The sequence below is a fragment of the Mesocricetus auratus genome, unplaced genomic scaffold (assembly GCF_017639785.1).
Source record: "Mesocricetus auratus isolate SY011 unplaced genomic scaffold, BCM_Maur_2.0 Super-Scaffold_100043, whole genome shotgun sequence".
Lineage (NCBI taxonomy): Eukaryota > Metazoa > Chordata > Mammalia > Rodentia > Cricetidae > Mesocricetus > Mesocricetus auratus.
The window spans coordinates 6,955,697-6,977,951 of NW_024429220.1; the positions used below are offsets into that span (position 1 = coordinate 6,955,697).

The window sequence follows — 22,255 nt, forward strand, 5'->3', positions numbered from 1 at the left end:
AAGCCAGTTAGCCAGCTTTAGAGGCAAATATACTGGAAAAATGCTGGCAACTGTAAATGTCCAGAAACCAGGTTCCTTGTCCTCCTTCATTTCCTAAATGCAGACACTAAATGAACAAAAGAAATCACCCATTTTTAACTGGCTGTCCTACAGCAACTTACACATCTTTCCCCCCAGGAAACAATACAGCAATGAAGCCAAAGCCTTCCCGCAAGCAAACCTTCATGTGTTTCCACGACTGTTGTTCCTCTAAACTCCCTCTCCTTCTACCTGGAGTCTCATCTATCCCCTCATCCAAGAGACCAAACCCAAATCAGTGCCGTGTCGGGGAGTGTCAGAGCTACCTTGTCGGGAGTGTTCTGGCAACAGTTCCCTTACTGAGCACACGTGTGGAATGGACATGCTCCACTCACACTAGGAGATGGTGCTGCTCACAGATAACTAGGCACAGTGTGCCAGAGCAGAGTCCCAGCACACCTGAACCAAATGCAAAGCCTTCTCTTTCACAGCCCGCCTCCGCTGCTGTGACCAGTAGTCCAGGCTCTGCTCTTCCTTCTCTAGATCTCATCACCCCAGTGCACCTGTGCAGATTACCCCTTCCTGAGGTCCGGAGTGGGGCATTATGTAGAGACCCACCACTCCACTGCACTTTCTAAAGCAGCTCTAACTCGCTTCACTCATCAGCCTCCTAAGACGGACCAGGACTTTTCTTTAGTGGGAAACTAAAACCCGGTTTTCAGGGCACAGTTCTCCAGCAAACAGACTGTCAGTAGCTCCTGCTACCCGCAGCACGAAAACTACGCTGTTTGACTAGACAGATGTGTGCCCTCAAACTGCCTTCTATGAATTTACTTTCTGTCAGTTCTGGTCAGAGAAGTCTGTCCTGTAGTAGGCAGTGCTTACTGAAGACTATGTGCCAAGCACGCAGTCCTAATGGACACTTATGCCGTGTCCCTCAGGGACATCACAGACAGAAAGACTGTAAGAGCCAGACATGGGAGAGAAGGCTCAGTGGTTAAGAGCACTGGTTGCTCAGCCAATGACCCACGTTTAATTCCCAGGTTCACATGACAGCTCACAACCATCTGTAATTCTAGGAGCTATGAAGTCCTCTTCTGGCCTCCATGAGCACTGCAGGCAAGTGGTATTCATACATTTACAAAATACCCACACAAATAAAACAAATGAATTTTACAAAAGAATGTAAGAGCCATCCATGCCTTTAATCCCAGCACTCGGGAGGCAGAGACAGGAACTCTGTGAGTTCCAGGCCAGCCTGTTCCACAGAGTGAGTTCCAGGACAGCCAGAGCTGTTACATAGAGAAATCCTGTCTCAAAAAACCATATATATGCACCAGAGAAATAGGTGTTGTGGAATGCTGTCTCTTGGGCACGGCAGCTGGCATTGTCTGCACAAGACTTGTGTAAGACAGGGTGATGTCAACAAGCTACTTGGGAGTAGGGAAGGACTCATGAGACCCCTCCGTGAAGATCTATTAGCAGTTCGTAATGGCTTAGGGAGTGTGAGACATTTTTTTCTGTCATACAGGTAAAATGTCCATACCCCCGTAAATAAACATCACCCTGCTCATGTAATCAACCCTAATCAAACTCACGAGGTCACACAGACACAAAATCAAACACATGAAAATAAAAGAAGGATTAGTTGGGAGGACAAAGGAGATCAGTGGGAAAGAAGGGGACAGAAAAAGGTAAATAAGGTCAAAACACATTACCCATTAAATACATGTATGAAACTACAATGACCCCCTTTATATGTATAATTAATGTTAGTAAAATATTTATTTTAGATATTTTATTTTATTGATATTAAATATTTTTGTATTTATATGCTATTAAGTTAGGTTCTCTGAAAAAATAGGAGAAAGGATATGAGAACCTTTTGGTAGTCTTCATAAAAACTGAAGTCAGAAAACCCAAGGCCAAAATGAAGTCACTACAACACACATGACTATGGTGATATCTTGCTTGTACAGATAAAGCCTGTCTGAAGGTCAGAGAATGGAGCTTGCCACTAGCTAACCATAGAAGTCTGGAGGTCTGTACAGACAGGCAGGAAGTGAGACGGCTGGGCAGAAACAGGAAGTGAGATGGTTGGGTAGAGAGAGGATGTAAGTGGGAAGAACAGGAACTCGCTCTCTTGTCCGCTGAGATGCTAAGGAGGTGAGGTGTGACTGTAGCTTGCTCCTTCTTCTCTCTGATGTCTCGAAAGCATTTTCCTCTAAATCTGATTCCGGGCTTTTATTATGCAGGCCAACTAAGAACTCCTTTTTACCCATGGCCTCATTTGCCACCATCTCACTGTGACACTTCACATATACAGGAGGAGGAGGAGGAGGAGGAGGAGAGCTTGTCACTTGTAAGGAAGACGAATAGGGCTATGTAATTTCCCCAGCAGTATGTACAGTCCATTCTTGTGAACAAGCTCCTAGTTTGCCCATTTACTTAGAATTCCAAGATCAAATCCCATGCTCCTTTTTTAGTCATCTGTAGGCGAAATAAAGTTGAGGTCCCAACACACAAGTTCCCAACTGAGGTCAAGCAAAGCTGCCTCTTCCTTTAACTCACACACAATTGTGAGAAGCTTCTATCTACCAAAGGTGGCTGGTAGTTGAGGGCCAATATCCCATTATCTCCCCTACCTTGAAAAACTTTATGTAAAGGCACTTAAGTCTTTTAAGCCCTCTCCCCCAAACCTGGTAAAGCTTTGTTTATACAAAGGTCCTGCTGCATTCCCCAAATCTGCTGACCAGGGGCTGCTGGCCTCTTCCCCTTTCCTTCATTTCGTTCACAGCAATTATTAAGTAGCCAAATGAGAGATTGAGCTCCAACTCCCATCAGTGGGATATCCAGCCACCACCTGTGTTAGAAGACAACCTAAGCGAACTTCCTGTCCCAGCGAGCTTGCTAGCTACGAGTGGGCGGCCGCTCAGCCTCTTGCAGAGGGCAACTGTGCTGCCTTTTGTTTCATTTGGGTGCTTCTTTGTGCAAAACACAGAACATTCATTTCCAACACAGTAAACAGAAGGGCTCTGCCTTCAATGTTATAAGGATTACAAAACAGGAAACAAGTGTCCTTTTCACAATCTTTCTGCTACCACTTTTCTCCTGGGGGATTCTTTGATGATTTCAATGTGTAATTGGCCGCCCAAGCCAGTGCGTAGCTCTGCCCGGTGTTCTAAGAACAGCAAGGCAGTGATACACTGCAGAGATAGCACATTCAGGCTGAGTCACTGTGCCTTTGACTATGAGTCCAACATTTATGAATCAACAATATACATCTATTATCCTGTCTAAGCAGAAACATATATAAGACAAATCCATGTTCCTTTATTATATAAAAATAAATCCATATAGGAAAACTGGGGAAATACAGAATACATCACAAAGGATTAATAACATTACCAGCAAGTTATTAAAATCAATACTTACAGGTATGGTAGAAGAGAAGCTCATAAGGCCCCATCCCTGCCCCTGAAGCAGATAATAATGACAGTTGGGAGAGGTGTGACATTTTCTTCAGTGGTATAGCCCTTGGTCCAGAAAATAACCCACACATAAGCAAGAAACTAAGCTCACTGACTCTGTCTCTGTCTGTCTTTCTCTGTCTCTGTCTCCCCCTGCGTGTGTCTGTCTCTGTGTATGTCTATCTCTCTGTGCATGTGTGTGTCTGTGTGTGTCTATCTCTGTGTGCATGTGTGTCTCTGTGTGTCTATCTCTGTGTGCATGCGTGTGTATGTCTGTGTGTGTGTCTACCTCTGTGTGCATGCGTGTGTCTGTGTGTGTCTATCTCTGTGTGCATGCGTGTGTCTGTGTGTGTCTATCTCTGTGTGCATGCGTGTGTTTCTGTGTGTCTATCTCTGTGTGCATGTGTGTGTCTGTCTCTGTGTATGTCTATCTCTGTGTGCATGCGTGTGTCTGTCTCTGTGTGTGTGTGTCTATCTCTGTGTTCATGTGTGTCTGTCTCTGTATGTCTGTCTCTGTGTGCATGTGTGTGTCTCTGTGTGTGTCTGTCTCTGTGTGCATGCGTGTGTCTCTGTGTGTGTCTATCTCTGTGTGCATGCGTGTGTCTGTCTCTGTGTGCATGCGTGTGTCTCTGTGTCTATCTCTGTGTGCATGTGTGTGTCTGTCTCTATGTATGTCTATCTCTGTGTGCATGCGTGTGTCTGTCTCTGTGTGTGTGTGTCTATCTCTGTGTTCATGTGTGTCTGTCTCTGTATGTCTGTCTCTGTGTGCATGTGTGTGTCTCTGTGTGTGTCTGTCTCTGTGTGCATGCGTGTGTCTCTGTGTGTGTCTATCTCTGTGTGCATGCGTGTGTCTGTCTCTGTGTGCATGCGTGTGTCTCTGTGTCTATCTCTGTGTGCATGTGTGTGTCTGTGTCTCTGTGTATGTCTATCTCTGTGTGCATGTGTGTGTATGTCTCTGTATGTCTGTCTCTGTGTGCATGTGTGTGTCTGTGTCTCAGTGTATGTCTATCTCTGTGTGCATGCGTGTGTATGTCTGTCTGTGTGTCTACCTGTGTGCATGCGTGTGTCTGTGTGTGTCTATCTCTGTGTGCATGCGTGTGTCTGTGTGTGTCTATCTCTGTGTGCATGCGTGTGTCTGTGTATCTGTGTATGTCTATCTCTGTGTGCATGCATGTCTCTGTGTGTGTCTATCTCTGTGTGCATGTGTGTGTCTGTCTCTGTGTGCATGTGTCGTCTCTGTATGTCTATCTCTGTGTGCATGTGTGTGTCTCTGTGTATGTCTATCTGTGTGTGCATGCGTGTGTCTATGTGTGTCTATCTCTGTGTGCATGCGTGTGTGTTTCTGTGTCTATCTCTGTGTGCATGTGTGTGTCTGTCTCTGTGTGCATGCGTGTGTCTGTCTCTGTATGTCTATCTCTGTGTGCATGCGTGTGTCTGTTTCTCTGTGTCTATCTCTGTGTGTATGCGTGTGTCTGTCTCTGTCTCTATCTCTGTTTCTCTCTCACACACACACACACACAGTGGGGTAGATTAAAGCTGGAGTGTGACTTGTTAGATATTTTCATAGGAGTAGGATGGAAAAGAGAGGTGAAATCAGCTAAAATTCATCATGGAAATGTATGAAACTGTCAAACAATTTCTTAAAATGAAAAAATAAGCAAAGGATTTAATAGATACGGCAAAGGTCACTGGCCCAAAGCCACATAGCTTAGGGACCAAGGTACTAACTCACCCATCTCAGCTGCTTCACTCTAGTCAATTATGTCCAGTTGAGAGGACTTTTCTTAGAAGGTGAGCCTTTGGCACAACTTCTAGGTTGTTATTTTATGAGTTTTACATAAGGTTGCTGCATATCAGTTAAAACTATTTCAGTCCACTTCCCATTATTTATTCCCATTCAGATGAAAATTTAAATAAAAACTATCTACCCATTCATCAAGATTCCTTCAGATTTATTTATGGCACAGCACTGAGAAGCTTCTGGGAACAAGGACTTAAAATCCATTATAGTTTCTATTAATAATTATAGATACTAATTGCTATGAGAACTTTTGGGATATGATAACATATAGTTAAAGTGAAGCCAATCCAAAGCCTTCTATAAATAGACTTGCATAGTCTCATGGAAGTCATGAGAACGTTGTAGTTCGGAGGGTGGGAAAGTGGAAATGAGCTTTTCAACTGTGTTAAACATTGTTACTGCCCATTCCAACAGCCAAAGCAGAAACTGGACATCCAAATCCATCTTCACAAAAGATCTTTGAAATTACTGTTTTGGAATTGTCACTGGCAATTACAGCTCTTAAAGGAATCCCCCACATGACTTCTGTTCACCGACATGTCTGGCACTACACACGGAGAAATAGAGCTGCCAATGGAAACATGGGCGCCGGGAAGAAGGACGACAGCTTTAAGCAGTGTGGTCAGGGAGGTCCCACCGGGGTGATAGCTGACTAGACTGGAATTAGGAAGAACACAGGAGGTCATCCCGAGGTGTCCTGCTAAACAGAACTGCAAGTCCTTAGGTCATGTCATGGCAAGGGCATCTTTATCTTTCTCTCTAGGGGACAGACGAAACAAAAGACACAAATGAAATTACCTTACAACGTATTATTCAAACGTTGCTAGTGAGGATGACACCGTGAGTGGAATGCTGGGTAAGATGGCAAAGGTCTAGGCTGTCTGAGGCCGAAGCCCAATCAAGCACGAGCCAGAGACGAGGAGGGCGAGAGGAAGCTGCTGTGTGGCCAGATGCGGCGGCCAGGGCAGACTCGACTCAGGGACAGCTGGGGGACTCCAGACGGACCTGTGAAGGGATGTCACGGCACAGAGGGGCTGGAAGCTCTGGCAGACAGCCACGTGCAGACATTAAGTCGCAGTAACAAGCAGTAGGCAGAGGACTTATTTGGAGTTAACAGTGTGTGGATGGGACTTAAAGCACTAGGAGAGATGACATCCTGGGGAGAGTGGGAAGATAAAAAGAGAAAGCAGAAAAGAGAATCCTGGTCCCCAGACACTGCAGTCAGAGAGGCAGAAAGGAAGGCAGAGCCTGTGGCATCTCAGAAGCTCATTGAGGAAGAGTCGAGGAAAGGGGGGGGCGGGGACCCACGGTGACAAGTTCTGCTTTGGTCCTGAGAGAAACCGTTTGTCTTTTCCCAGTGAACGCAGAGGTTGGTTTCTGATCCTAATGCTGAAGGCAGAGAGATGTGCACTCCCGAACGCTTTTAGACTCCCCGGGAACACAAGAGCAAGACCTCTGGTGGTCTAGGGGAAAAGTCAGCAGAAGGAAGCCAGGATCCCGTGAGAAGATGGGCAATCTGAACTGTGCAGTGAACCTTCAAGAGACTCAGACAGTGTCACAAAACGGCAAAAGCAGCTAAATTACCTTTAGGCTAGGTCCATAGGTACGGCAAGGGGACACCTCAGTCCTGCCCCCAGGGAAGCCACTGTGGTTTGTGATCTGAGGAAATTAATGTAAAATTCAATGGCAGTCAGAGGGTGGAGAAGGCTCACATCCACTGTGAGAAGTCTGCCCTGCTGGCTGCCTCAGCAGGAGGCCTTCATCAGCGCACCCCATCTGACCCGATACAGCATCATGATTTCCAAGTATGGCATTTGTTTTCCTTCCAAACACCATCCACTTCCGTTTGCTAATTTTCATTCACGCTAGCCATAGTTGATCTCTGCTTCTGGTAGACCAGTCTGGCATCCTTTCCTCCCTATGGTAGCTGATAAAAGCCACAACGTTTTAAGTTAGGCTAGATGCACAAGGAAAGTCTAGATGTATTATCATATCGGTAAAAAAAAATGCTGAATACTACAGCATTCAACACTATAAACAACTAGATAATTTTTTACAAGGTTGAACATTTTCCATTGCTGGTTGTTTCTACAAATTGCCAACAGATCCAGCACCTTGTTCAAGATTTCCTGCTCCCACGTGTTGGCAGGGTTTCCAAGCTGCTCATCATGCTCTAGAAACCCTTGGGAATGACAGGTTGGCTGGGATGGAGTGATCAGAGGAGAGCAGAACTAACCTGGACGAATCAACTCTATGGGCACCGAGCAATTTAACCATTGTGAGGAGTTTGCTGTCAGCCGTATTGGTATTTTATTTCCACAAATACAGATGGCTACCCTCTGGGTACTCATTAGTGATACCAATTTTGGATGTTTCATTTACTGTAGTTTCCTACATGTTTAAAACACTTCACAGCAAAATGCCTGTCTGAGAGTGTGTCAACAGTCTGGAATAAGCCAGTCTTATTGAAGCCTTGCTGTGACCTCCTTCCCCGACTACCAGGAAGCTCATGGACTGACCTACTGAGCTGCCTCTCAGGGAGAGTCATCAGAAAATGCCAGAAGGAGGCATAAGCTAATTTGTCAGGCTTGAGAAAAGACACCTATACACAGAACATTTCCATGTCTTTATGGCATTTTAATAAAGGCTATTACAGAGACGTTGAAGTTGAATGAGGTAATTTTTTCTCTCCTGGGGAACACAGGAATGGACCTCAGGCCCTCCGACCACCTGTGTGTTCCACAAGAGGGGTCCCAGGACAGAATCAGCCCTCCACCCTGTGACCTAAGGCCTGATGTCAAACCTTGAGATAAACCACCAGCAGAGGTGGCCACAATATTTGCATACTAATGGAAGTCTAAGTCTGGGACTGATCCTGGTCACCAGCAGACAGCCTTGTGGTCCCCCACCCCCTGCCACAACCCCCTAGTTTGGGGTTGAACTCTGCCTTCATGTCAGGAGGTGAAACTTTTAGAGGCAAGGATAAAGAGATCTGTGTGTGAAAAATAATTACAAAGTTAGGTACACTGCCTTTTCTGTCTGCCCGTGATCTGGACTTTGAATGGAAGGCTGTCACTGTGGAATCAGCATCAGCTGTGCTGCTAGCAAGGACTCCAATGTGTGGCATGCCACTCGGTCCGCTACAGGTGGAAACACACAACACAACTTCCTAAAGAAGGGACTGTACCACAAATAAATTCCAACCAAGATCTGCTTAATGCCTGTCCCCATCTACATTTTTAATTTCTTTAGGTATTCAGATCCTATGAGTGAAGCAGAAAAAGAAATACTCCTACTTGTTAAAATGTCTCACTAAAAGTCCCATTTCCAAAGTGTTAAAAATAAATGTAAACAAAAAGCTGCATAAGCACATTTTGAAGGCCTGTTAACTCTTTGGGCCACGGGTACCAGCAGGAATTTTTCCTTGTGCTGTACTGGAGGACAATTTCCGTGCGGCCTGTTTAACAAGGATGTCGGTTTCCTGCTTTGATTTTGCAATCTTTATTCATTAACTTTAACGTAACAAACTTTGTTTCCAATTCTTTGTTTTCTATTTCTTGAAATGACTTTAATCATTTATGTTATTTTTCTTTTCATAAAATAAATATCATTTCTAAAATTAAATGCATAAAGGTATAGGCTCTAGGGCAAAATGGACTAAGAACTATCAATAATAGCATTTAAATCATACACAAAATACTTACTCCTCAGTAACTCAGTTTCTACATCCACAAAAGGGATCTATAATAAGACGCTATGGTAAAATTACATGACTCAATATACATAAGGCATTTAGATGGGTATCTGGCACATATTAACTGCTATTGTTATTATCAGTGTTTATGTTGTATTATATTATTAATATTGTTACTATAAGTTCTGTTATTTTTAGTGTTGTTAATTATTCAAAAGTTTGAGTTCTTTTTTTTTCCAGATAGTATCAGTGCCTGGAATGGGAACAGAAATCACTTTTCTTTTTTAAATATTGATTTTATTTTTAATTGTGTATATGTGTTAAATGTTTCTTGCGTGAGTATATGCACCCTAGTCAAGAGTATGCGTGACCACAGAGACCGGAAGTGTGCTAGCCCCTGGAGCCTGGGTCACACTCAGTTCTGAGCAGTTAAGATGGAAGTGATGAAAGCTGAACTCCAGGTGCCGTGAGCTCCTCATTGCTGAGCCATCTCTTCAGCCACACCCACAATTCTTTTTTATTTTTCCTAGGAACTGAGAACCAACTAGTTTCCTTATAGTTCCCAACACAGCCAGTGGACACAACATAGATCATGTTTTGCAGAATGAAAATGCAGGAAGTGTTTGTGCAGGGAATGCAAGTGTGAAAAGAACGGAATCTGATTGGAGGACATGTCAGCACTCACAGCCAAGGTGCCTGAACCAAATGGGAGACTGCATGTTCCTGAAGGTAAGGCAGGCCTGTTTCCTCTGACAATGTGGAACGAGCCAGAGAAATGATAGGCTTGGATTTGGTCCTAGAGGCCGAGCCAGCCATAACAAACAAGGTTAAAGTTGGGGCAGAGCTCACACTTACAGCCATGTCATACATCTACTATGTTTTAAATGTCAACAGGAATTACATATGGTGACACTGCCCTTTAGAGAGGCAGGAATGCCGGGAAATAGATCAGTGAAAGAACCCAACATCATAAAGTATTGGTATATAAGAAATTCCACAAGTTGGGGGTCAAGCAGAGGTTACTTTCCCAAAGTGTGAACGTGACATTATCATAAAATGTAGTCTTTTAAACCCGCAGAAATGGCATAGTTTACGGGATTTTCTGAAAGCATGCTGTTCCATGAAGTTACCGAAAGTAATTCTCAGGGAGGATCAGGACACTCGAGACGCACACCTGACATAAAAGAAGAAGAATCTTGACAACACTAGAAATCTAAGCGTTACGTCAGGGCTGGCTCGATTGCGGCGAGCTAGAGTCTCCCTTCACCAACTCTATCAGGCACTTCCCAGAGTCAGTGAATTAGACCGGGCTACAGCAGGCCTGGAAGACACGTTTGACTGGACACAGAGTTCACCTGGACAACACAAAAGGGCGTTCTCGCGAAAACAGTAACTGTGAACCACCGAGTGAGGACCACAGCATCTAAAATCAGGGCTCTCTTCCTCCAACAGTCCAGAGAAGTCGATAGCAACTAGACCTCCTGACAAGAGCTGGGTTAAGAGACTGCTAAATCGTGTAATCTGCCCCTGTGACCATCTAACCATACTTCCCCACAACCTAACAGTCACTTGTCATCAGTGTCAGGCTTGTCACAGCGATGTGAGAGTCAATGCCTCCCTGACTAGCAGTTTTTTTTAACTGTAAACATACTACCCATCCAATTTACCTCCAGACCTCTGTGAACTCTTTCTCCAGTCAATCTTTGATCTAACAACTCTGGATCTACTATTAAAATCAGTATCTTTCTACTCCAATTCAGCAGAAACATTTTTTAATTATTTTATATAAGGTTATAAAATTGAATTTGATTAAACTGATGTATTTATGTTATCATCTTTCCTAGACTACCACAAAGCAACACATACATTTTTGGAGTGTTATAACTACTAACAAAGATAATTCAGGAATAGTAAGGTTTTAGTTAGGAATTAACTAAACCGACAAAAAGTTCTGGTTGGATCACAGCTATATTATTAGCTTCCTTATAATGGCAGGGAAGTCATGAATTACTTTGGGATAGGAAGCGCTTTCTCATTATATGTGTTTGATGAAAAGTAGATTTCCTTTTGACTTTTGTGACTACCCTCAATATGCTCAATCTAGAATTTCCTTTAAGTGGTACCACACATTGGCAAAATAAAAGTGGGCAGACATATGCTGTGCTTATCTCATGTAAAGTAATCATGCCAGGTGACAAAACTGCTATCAGTCACACTTACCAAGTGTCAGAGTCCTTGCTACACTTTTAAAATGACTGCAATTCTGTAATATGACTAGGCTTACTCCTACATTAGAGACATGGTAGGGCTGGGGTGTAAGTCAGTACTAGGGTATCCGCCTTCCCCTTAGATTCTGCAGGTTGACCAGCAGGTAACTCAGAATTACTTAACTGTAGGCTTGCAAACTCAGAGATTTTGTAGTGTAAGAGAGACTCACTTTTCTCCTGGGAATAAATAACCTGCAGTTTAAAACATTGTGTCATAATGGGCAAGTGAATGCCATAAAAATATAAACTTTGATATTCTAATGTAGCATTATATAAACCTACATGCCCACTTCAGTTATTGCAAATAGTCAGAGACTATATCACATGATGTAAATGTCATGACAGCTCTCACTCTATACTTAGAGCACGCAAAAGGAGCAGTCATAAAGGGAAATTGGAAGAGGCAAAAGACAAAGAGAATTTAAAAAACAATTATGAAAGAGAAAAAGCAGGAAGAAAGGGAAAGCGGGAAGCTATCACAGGGGGAAGAAGAGAGGCACGTGAAAACTGAAGAGAAAGTGGGGAATCTGACCAGAACTAGACAGGACAGAGGACAGGGCACTTATCCATACGCTGTGACTCCGCAGTCCCTCAGCTCGTGGACAGTAGTATCCACCGATGACCAGAGATATTTCAAGTCTCTGCCATCTCAGCATACTGAAAGCAGTGCTTTAATCAATAGGATTTTCAGATAAAGCTTTGTTTGTCTAAAAAAAGCTGACTTGGCATTAAAAGATAACCGGAGTTTCAAATGTTCTCTACTCTGAACTTCGTATCCCAGACCAACATCTGTACTTTTAATACATGTAACCCTCAAACTATATTCTATCATTTAATCCTACCACAGTTTGACCTTAAAGGGAAAGGTATGTATGCGGTTTACAAGATGCACAAGTTTTAAAGGGAATCAACCAGTACTGATGGCAGTCAACGCCTTCAAGGAAGTCTTCCTTCAATGACCTGGGCATGGCGGGCACCTAGAGTCAAAGACTGTTCCCCAAGCTACTTCCCAAAGACAAATGGATTCATGGGGAATGCTCGACAAGTAGATTTTCTTAATCATGCAGAATCTTTGCTTTTGAATTCTTTTTTATTTTAAATTATGTATCTGTGTGTGAGTATATACAGGTGCATCCAAACGCCAGGGATGTCAGAAGCCCCCGATGTGGGTGATGCGAACTGAACTCAGGTTCTTTGTAAGGGCAGTCTGGACCCTTAACTTCTGAGCAGGACTCTGGTATTTTAAATTCAACCCCAATTTATGAAAATGTGTTCTACAACTTTTTTTGCATAAAATGGATGAGACTGAAATTATATTTTGGTTTGGTTACTTCATTAATGACTGTAAAATCAAGTGATGACAGATTAATGTTTCCATGTAGATTAAAATTTAGATACATTTGTTTCATTTTTATATGCTTTATGTCAGTCCTGTGACATAAGCCTAAGCCTTTTCTCTCTGCTCAAAGTGGCCTTACCATATTCAGTCCATGCACACCTCTTTCTTCTCCTGAGTATACAGAAGCCCAATCGTTCTGCTTCTATAAGATATGAGGGACTTTTAAAATGTTTTAAATTAAATGTTCACAAATTACTGGCCACTCGAGTCATGAATTTCAGATGTGACGCTTCTCTGAAGGAAAGAGTTGTACTTGGAAAGATTGAAGACATAATGAGTACAATTGATTATAACTAATAATTGCTCAAAGTAGCATTGTAAATTATCAGAATAAAATTGTAGCTTAATATGTAATCTTTCCTATGTAATTAATGAGGCTCACAGATTATCCTATGAAGTCAACTCAAGAATGTGAAAAGAAATTTAAGGACCATTTTAAATGCTTTCTTTTAGCTAAATCAGTCAATGAAAACTTTGGAATCCACTCATACTTGCTTTAGATACCTGTTAAATATAAACCATATTTTTAAAAAGAAAAAGAAAATTGTATTGGAGCGATGCAGTTCAAGTATATTTTATTTTTAACATCTAAATGAAATAGTCATTCAAAATAAACATTCACAAAAATGAAGGGAATTATCCTAATAATTTCTAGTACTGTGGTGCTATGAATGAACGAGAGTTCCTCCCAAATGAGATGTTTTAGATTATCATTCCAAACACCTGTTTTTTTTAAAGCTTAAGATTGGAACTAAAACACGTAGAATGTAATTTCACAAAGCAAGATTTAAACAATTTCAGAAAAAATATGAACTATATGACTAAGAGATGTGTGGAATAAATTGTGGAGAGTAAGACAAAATGTGTGGCAAGTGGAACAAATGCTCCAGAATGCCCAGTTCTCAGACAGCCGTGCACAGGACACAGGTGCATTCCACCTAGAAATGGCACGTGATGAATGAGCTTGACAGTTAACACATGCTGATTCCAGTTTCCAAAGCACAACAAGAAAAATAAGCGTACACCAGTCAATAGCAGTGACATTAGCAACCACAATTGCTTTCATTCACGTAATAAAATCATGCTCTTCAAAGGAGTTAAGTCTGGGATGTGTTTTCAAAATATATGTCTGTATTTGAAAGATCACTGTGTTATGCTTTCTTTGAAGATAATTTTTTAAGTAGCAACCAGTTGATTGCAGAGCACAAATATCCACAAAAGTAGTAACTTTAATTATAACAAAGTACCCCTAATACTTCATCCTGATTATACCTTTTAAAGGGAACATTCGGGTTGGGCATTAGGAAATTGATTCTCCTGCCTTCCCCACAATATCACTTGTGAAAAAATGATGGAGTAAAAATATGGAATCACAAATCTACTGATAGTGTTGCTGGGTCAAAAACAATGCAATGTAATTCTCCCTTTCCATTTCACACCAGCCACACCACCAATCTGATTCTACGACAGGTAAGTTCTCACTGTTGTTTTTCCCTTCCGCTGGCATTTCTGAGCCTGTTTCTCAGGGATGGTGAAATATGTCCTCTGCTCTATGATACCGAAATAGCAGGGATTCTGGCCTGTTTGCATACCTGGCAAACAGCCTTCTGAAATCCGAAGCATTGGGGCAGACTCATTTACCTATGCTTGGCTTTGCTATGCAGTGTTGTTATAAAATGCCTGGCCTCTTCCCAATGGTAGTTGCATAATATCAGTTATATGGTGGGCAGGCTCTTATTTGACATAAATTCACATGTATCTAAAAGGCTCTCTGTCCCAAAGCGTATTATCCATTTTCCCAGAGATATTAGTTGTCCCAAACAAAAAGAAAGAGAATAGCTTTCTGAAGCCTTAAGTAAAACTGTGAGATTTTTAACATTTACAATTCTCTATAAACTGGCTGGACAGCAGTGAGAGGAGTTACAGACACATGGTAGTTAAGCACCTAAGGGTGTTTGGGAGGAAGAGGTATTACCAAGGGGGAGAATGGGTGCAGAATTCAACTCAGCCTTCACACACCTCACAGAACTGAGCTACTCCCTAGAAGAAACAGCATCGCTGGGCGTGGCGGGGAGGAGAAAAGGCAATGTGACTAGACCACCTAGACTCGCATCCTTTTCTAACTGCTGCAAATTCCTACAGGAAAAAAAAAACATATTTTGGAACTTGTCCTCTCCCCAAAAACAAATTCTAGAAAACAAAAGCTCTCTAATTCTGAGAGCTTTCTAATCCAACATGAAGTCTGTGGTGCCTTTTTGTTAAACCATTGTGGCGTATTCATGAGAAGACATCCTAGTTTGTCATGACTAACAATGCCATCAAGAGTCTCAGATAACAGAATTTAAAATATATAGGAAGAGGAGAAAGGAGACACTGGATGACACCTGTGTGTTATGAGACTGAAACTTACGAACTAAGCTGCGACTGCTTCAAACAGACATGTTTACTGCTTACTGTTAGAAATCTTGACCTTCCTGCTGTAGGCTTCACCCTCTTCAGCTGTATCACTGCCTTGTCTCATCAGAGATGCTCAACAGAACCTTTAAATATGCTCCAAGCACGAATGTGTCATTTTGAACTACTTGTACGCTGCCACAGTCTCAGAGCACAGCGGAAACCTTATCAGTGGTGTGTGATGGGTGCTGCTCTACACATCAGCTCTGCCCTAACAAAGTCTTTGGGGGAAAAGCCTGGCAACCACCAGCTCTCCATCCACATGCCCTTCATCCAAATCGCTGATCTCAGTGGAAACCCATGGCACACTCATGTTTTTCCTGATGTGAGTGCTGCATTTAAAAGATTTAGAAGCCTAGAAAGAAATTCTCAAGCCAGTATTTTACAGATTTCTTCACAGAGGGCAGCTTTTTTGCCAAAAGACCTTCTGTTTCCAACATGCATCAAAATGAGTCAACCACAAACGTATTATGCTTTCCTACGGTTTTCATTTCCAAAGGTTTAAAATTTAAAAGACATATATAAGTATTACTTCAGTTTTAAGCATTTCTCCTACCTGTAGAGCATTTTATAGGAAAGACACTTAGAAGGCCTGGAGCCCAAATCTAAAACTTTGAGACAATTTTAATGGGAATTTAAAATGAAATTATTCTCTATAATAATTTGACCTTTCAAGTTACATGATAAAATCTCTCCACCTTTTTGGTTTCCTACAATGCCCACTTTAAAGCAACACATTCACCCCTTTCCAGGGTTAGTGATGTGATCACAATCACGCACAGGGTCATCTGCTAACTGCATAGCAAAAAGTAACGGATGGAGTACTCTTTATTTATGCTTTCTTGACTGATACTGTACAAAGGATCTGCCTGCATTGCTCGAGATAACACTGCTTTGTCATCGGAGACGCCCATTGCCTGGGCACCTTTTCCGCCTGCCTGCCTTCCCTTACCTACCACTGTCTTAGCCCGCACTTCTGCTAAGGGTCACACCAAGTGACAAGTCTCAGTCAGTCTGTGGGCCAGCTCTGGGTTGCTATCCTACTGGCTGTTCCTTCTACTTCAAAGATTTCCATGACCCCAGAAAAATCACCAAATATTCTCAGAAGGAGAGCCCGTTTACTAAGAAGACTAGTTACAGAAACTAATTTTCTAAAATTAATCATAAAATTCCACAGACAAGGCTGCCGCCACACCACAGGAAAGTTGGGAAAGCACTGTTTTAAATATCTAGTGTGAACTTACTCAGACTAAGTGTTTAGGGGGCAGATAAGAAGGTTTCGCTGAAACAAAAACTTCTTGCATATTGTTATAATGTTTCACATGCAAATCTATGTAAAATGCCAGCTGCCTGGAGATCGCCTTCGGCTATGTCAACACCTGTAGCCTATTAGAGACAGCATCTATGGATGGCATGTGTTCACTCAACAATAGTTTCTACTTCATTCAGTATAAATATTTTGTGGAAATCTTCCAATTTAATAGTTTCTATCATTATTTAAGATGTCCCAGTATGAATACACAAAGTAGACATATTTTCCCCCCACGCACTCCACTTGATCTAAAAAAATATATATGCACTACATTAAATTACTCTTCCTGTAGCTGAATTTTATTTTTGAATAATGTTTACCCTCGATGAAGGACTGCATAATGATCCTTTTGGAGAGGGATCTGCTTCCTACCAGGGAGTTAAAGCTGTGCAGACACCAGTCTCAGTAAGTACCACCCAGACAATGCCAACAACACAGCAAGCACCAAAGCTAAAAGCAGAAAGGGAATGAGAGAATTATCAATTTCTAGTATTTTAAACGACCCCTTAAAAGAATAAAGAAACAGTAGCTCTGTTTCTTGAGGGCTGCCAGACAGTAGATCGCAAGGGACTCCGGGCTGCAGAGCAGCGGGAACTTTTGGGCTGGTGGGAAGCATGGACAGCCATCCATCGACAAGAGCGCTCCAATCTGCGGGCAGCTGGCCTGAAAAGCCCAGTGACAACCCCAGCGCCACCTGGGGACCCACCAGTGGGGACCCAGAACGGGACAAAAGTCTTGTATCCAAGTACTGGAGTTAAGAAAACAAGACGCACGGGTGCTGCAGGAACTGGGGGGGGGGGGGGGGGAGGCAGCGGTGCCCGGGGCTTGTCTGGCGTGTCACACACGCGCCAGTCCGTTCTGAGATGTGTTAGGGGACTGTTGAAACCCCAGCTCGGGACTCCATTCTCCACTAACTTCGTTCTCTCTCCCCGGGCAGCGCACCCCGTTGCGGAGGGGCTCGCCCCGGTCCTCGGCTGGCTGGCCCCTGAGAAGAAGGGATAGAATAGAAAGATGCGTTCGCGGGCCAGGGTGGCGCGTAGGGATGCCGTGGTACCTACCATGGTATTCCTGTCCCGGCACGTAGTAGGTGGGGTTGCCCGCAATGTGCAGGGAAATGAGCACCTCGCCCTGCTCCCCATCCCCTTGCAGCTCCCCGTGGTGGGTGCACAGGAAAAAGAAGGGCGAGAAGCGCGGGTAGTAGCCGGTGGCCGCGCGAGCCCTCAATGTCGCCAGCAGCAGCATGGCCAGGACCAGGGTCCGCGGCGCCCAGCAGCCGCGCTCCATGCCGCCGCGCTCCGAGCCGCCGCGCGCTCTCTCATTCAGTTTGGGAGCCACCCGCACGGAGGAGCCACGCGCGGGGAGGGCGAGCCGGCCGCGGGCTCGAGCCGAGCGGCTCCGAGCTACCGAGCCTGCGGGGAAGTTGGCGGGAGACCGCGGCTCCCGAAGTTACTTTGGGCCGCAGGAGCGAGAGCGCGGGGCCGGAGCCGGGGACGCGGGGAGCTCGTCGTCCGCCCCCCGAGCGCCGCCGCCTGTGTGTGTGTGCGCGACGCCCCTCGGCCGGGCCTGGGAAAGCGCCCGCCCCCTCCACACCTTCTTAAAGCCCGGGGCGCCGCCCCCTCCGCCCGCCGCCGCCACACGTGTCCCCGCCGCGCCCCCGCCCCCGCGCCCGTCCCCGCCCCTCGGGCTCCGCTCGCACCTCGGGCAGCGCCCGGCGCACACGCGTCCCCTTCCCACGTCCCGCTCGCTCGGTGCGGAAGGACAGGGCTGCCCTGTCGCTGCAAAACGACAAGCCACCATGGACAGACAGGCTGACGGGCGGCCCGGGGAGGCGAAGCCCTGGGCCCGCAGCTGCCCCATCTGCGAGGATGCGCGGGGAAGCCGCGGGCCGCGGGGACCGCGCCGCTCTTTGTCTGCGCTGGTTGCTCCCCGCGCCCCTCGAGGCCCCCCGCCCCGCAGCCCCCGCGGCCAGCACTTGTCCCCGTGGCCCGCCCGCGAGTGGCCCAGAACCGCGACGGTGCCCCGCGCGCCCTTCCCAGCCAGGCCTCGCAGCCCCCGCCCCGTCCTCTTCTGCAGCCAGACAGAGGGAGACTGGGTGACAGTGGGATTGCCACCTGGGGTGGTGCGGGGCCAGATTGTTGGGGTGTTCGGCCGTGGGGACCCGACAGGCGCGCTTCGCCAGAGTCTGCGCTTGTGCTTTGCTACTGGACTCTTCAGGGCGGAGATGGGGGCAGTAAATTTGAAGTCCGAGTTTATTTCTTTACATGTCATTTGTGACCACTGTCCCCGGCGTGGGGGAAGGGAAAGCACGCCGAGGAGCGGCTGGCAGCAGCGATGAAGCGGGTGGTAATGAGCTGTCGCGCGCAGGACTGCAGAGAAGTGAAATCCTCCAGAAGCCCGTTTTTAACGAAGCACGGCTGGCAGGAGCCCTGCGGCATCCAGAAACGCGAGAACAGAGCTGCCGGGTTATAATGCATTTCTCAACCATCCCCAGGCTCACCTTCAAGCCGGGATAAGCAATCCTGCTTGTACAGAAACCCGGAAACTAATGTCGGAAAGGGGTGTCAAGCTTGAGTTTGGGAGAGGGGTGTCAAAAGGAAATTTTATCTTCCGCATATGCAAGCAGATAGAAAGGGTCTCCATTAGTTCAAATCCCCCCGAAGTTCAACACAGCTGTGTAACACACACACACACACACACACACACACACACACACACACACACACACACACACACCTGATAATAATTATTAGACTGGAGCTCTGTGCCATGATGGCGACACGCTGTAACTCTGTAGCGGAACACAGTCCTACCACCACCGCCCAACCACTGGAAGAAGCAAAGTTGGCTCCGTTTCATAAGACAGAATTGTTAGTATTTTGTCCCAAATCAGGAGAAAGCTGACCCCAGGGGCTCCTGACCTGCAACTGTCCACAGCCTTTGCCAGAGAGGAAAGCAAGGCCACCAAGGTTTGGGGCAGGTCTGTCAAAGAACTTCCTGTTCCTCCAACCCGGATTAGGTCGATATAGCTGCAGCCCCCACTATGGCTGAGCCTACTCACAGTAGCTGCCTAAATTACATTTTGAATTCTTCAGTCATACTAAGCATATTTTAAGTAACCCACAGCTGCACATGGCTAGCGCGTACTGAATCAGAGCATACTTGTGGACTATCAGACAGCACTGTCATCTATGAGAGACAAAAGTGAATGTTCAGTCCCGTCATTCAATTTTATTTGCCAAAGGCCTCCTATATACCCAAGTGCTAGACGCCATGCTTGGAGCAGCAGATAAAGCTAGGAGCCAGACCACATGAACTCACTCTGAATCTAGTATTGGGAGAGAGGACAAATTAGAACTGTGGACAAAGTTACTTCCCACAGGAGTAAATGCTATGCAAAAGGAAACAGGCTCGTCTCTGAAAGTGTGAAGGGGTAGCTGGAACTTTTCCTGTGGAAGGGCCGTGTGAACGTGTGGGAAAAACAGTAAGGCCAGGAAGCCAGAGTCCAAAGGCCCTGAAGCAGCAGTGGCCTTGGACAGTGGAGGCTCGGGAAAAGCAGCAAAAACCAGGAAGGATGCTGAGGGCTGAAGCAGCAGATCAGAGCATCTAGTGACAGGGACCCAGGGCCAGGGGTCATGTGACCATGATGTAGTGAGGCACCGAGTGCTGAATGCCAAACAGTTAGGAAGGTCTCTGACTTCGCACCGGTTTCTAAAAATAAAGGATTCGATCTAATTTACAGCTCCATTTCTAACATAATGTAAAAGTACATTGACTCATTCATTAGTTCAACACATGATAATTGAAAACTATGGTATGCAAATTCTTCTGTTAGGCTTAGGGGAAATGCAGTTCCTGCCCCCAACGAAGTTACCTTTCAGTGGGAGAGACAGATACCAATTACTATGATCAATGATGGAATCACAAAACAATTTGATTGGGAAGTAAAAAGCGATAGGAAGAAAGAGGGCAGCATTGGCTTAACTTAGGAAGGGGCTAACATTACGATCTATATGGAGCTGACTTCATAAAGTCCGAAGCATCTTTTGTACTAGAAAGAACCCTGATGGAAGGGAAAACGAGAGCTCCTGGCAGACATACATGCAGATGGAGCTGCAGCAGCCGTCTCTCCCTGAAGGCTGTGGTCTCTGTCCTAAAATACTGGTGAGCCAGTGCCTATTGCATCATGAGTAAGCACCTACACCCTCATCCTACGGCAGTGAAAGCAGATGCCAAGGAGAGGCTCGACTGAAACCAGAGTGAGAAAGTTCATGATCCCCAGAGATGAGGGGAGCAGAGCAGAGACAGATTGGGTGATGGATTGGAGACAGAAGTAACAGGGGCAGACACGTTAGTGGTCACTGTCAATAGTCAGGCTCTTACCCCTTGGCAAATTGTGGCAGTTAGGGAAGCTATTTCTTAAGTCTTTCTTTTTTATTTAAGTGAATACAGGGAAAAGTAAACATATCACTGTAGTGTAAAAGAGTCATAAGTGTAAGCATGACCTGCTCATTTAAGCTGGAGAGGTAGGTGCTCAATGGCTAAGAGCCCTGGCAGCTCTTCCAAAGGACCAGAGCTCAGCTCCCAGCACCCATATCTCATATCTGGCAGTAACTCAAGTCTTGCAGGTTCCAGGCATGCACATAGTACACAGACATAGACACAGACAAAAACACCCATACACACGAAGTAAATAATTATTTTTAAGTGCAGAACACAGTGTCATGGAGTATCCTGGGTAAACACACTCACACAGCATTAGGCACAAGTCTCCATGGCCCTTTGAGCAATTGCTCTTTCCTGAATCATGGAGGGGACTTCCAGCAGGATGTTCAGGGTGATTTTTTTTCTTTTGCCTGTTTTTAAATTTTATATAAATGGCATACATTATAATTGATTTTGTATCTGGTTCCTCTGGCTCAAAATTCATGGTTGTGGGAATATCTGTGTTGGTGTCCGTGGCAAAGGATTATTCACTTTTATGAATTATATCTCATAGACAAAATAACCATTCATCATTAACATAGTTTTGAGTTATTTTCATCTGTGAAATATATTTAAGTTTTGGCTATTGTTCAACTATAAGCACTGAGTTTTAAAATACTCTTCCATACATCTTTTGGTGAAACATAATATTCATTCCAGATAGGAGAGGAGAGATGAACTGTTGGGGAAGGAACCTATTTCAAAACACTAGTTCAGCAGAACCTGCAAGAGATAAAGAGAAGCCCTTTGATGTCAAAAGTGAAGTAAAAATCAGGAAACCATAGATGGCAAAGTGTGCAGCCCACCCAGCTCTTCGATACATCTGCCCATTTCAGTAGTCCCTGGATTTCCTCTTTGGTGGCCATGTAGGGCATGGGACAAGAGATAAAGCTCAGGCCGCAGGTGGAGAGAATGATAGGACTGTGCTACTCAGAGTGGGCTTGCAGATCAGCCCGCACACCCCAGTGCTGGCCAGGAGATACGGACAGAAACGGGGTGTTAGAAACTCATGCTAACTCCCAAGCGGTGCTCTGTGTTTGTACTGTGTGGTTGACAAGGCACCAAAGGGGATGCGTGCATGAAGCTTAGGCCCATCTCCAAACCTCCAGACTCTCCGTGGAAGAGGGAACTTGGAAAACAAAGTCTTTTGTGCTGACTTTAACCTCAGTAGAGGGTAGTGCCCTCAGGAGAACCATCTCACCCAAGTTTTAAGCTATGGTTTGAGAAATCCTGGCACCAATTCGCACTTTCATTTCACTTGAAAGATCTCAAGCCAAGACTGTGTGTCCTGTGTTTGAAGTGTCCCTACACACTTAGCAGAAATGAGTCCAAAGTATCTCCAAGAAGAGAAACGAGCG

At 44.9% G+C, this 22,255-nt stretch overlaps 1 protein-coding gene across 5 annotated transcripts in view; it reads right to left on the reverse strand.

The window, feature by feature from the left end:
• The window catches only part of Reln (reelin), a 437,778-nt gene extending 419,815 nt beyond the window's left edge, over nucleotides 1–17,963 (reverse strand). For 2 of the 5 annotated variants that reach the window (XM_040735124.1, XM_040735123.1), the window contains exon 1: nucleotides 17,474–17,961. In XM_040735124.1, coding sequence (XP_040591058.1) covers nucleotides 17,474–17,699 — 226 coding nt within the window. In that variant the 5' untranslated portion in view covers nucleotides 17,700–17,961. Of the gene's footprint in view, nucleotides 1–17,473 lie in introns of all 5 variants that reach the window. The other 3 variants (XM_040735121.1, XM_040735125.1, XM_040735122.1) reach the window with 2 other exon arrangements.
• Nucleotides 17,964–22,255: the final 4,292 nt, after the last annotated feature.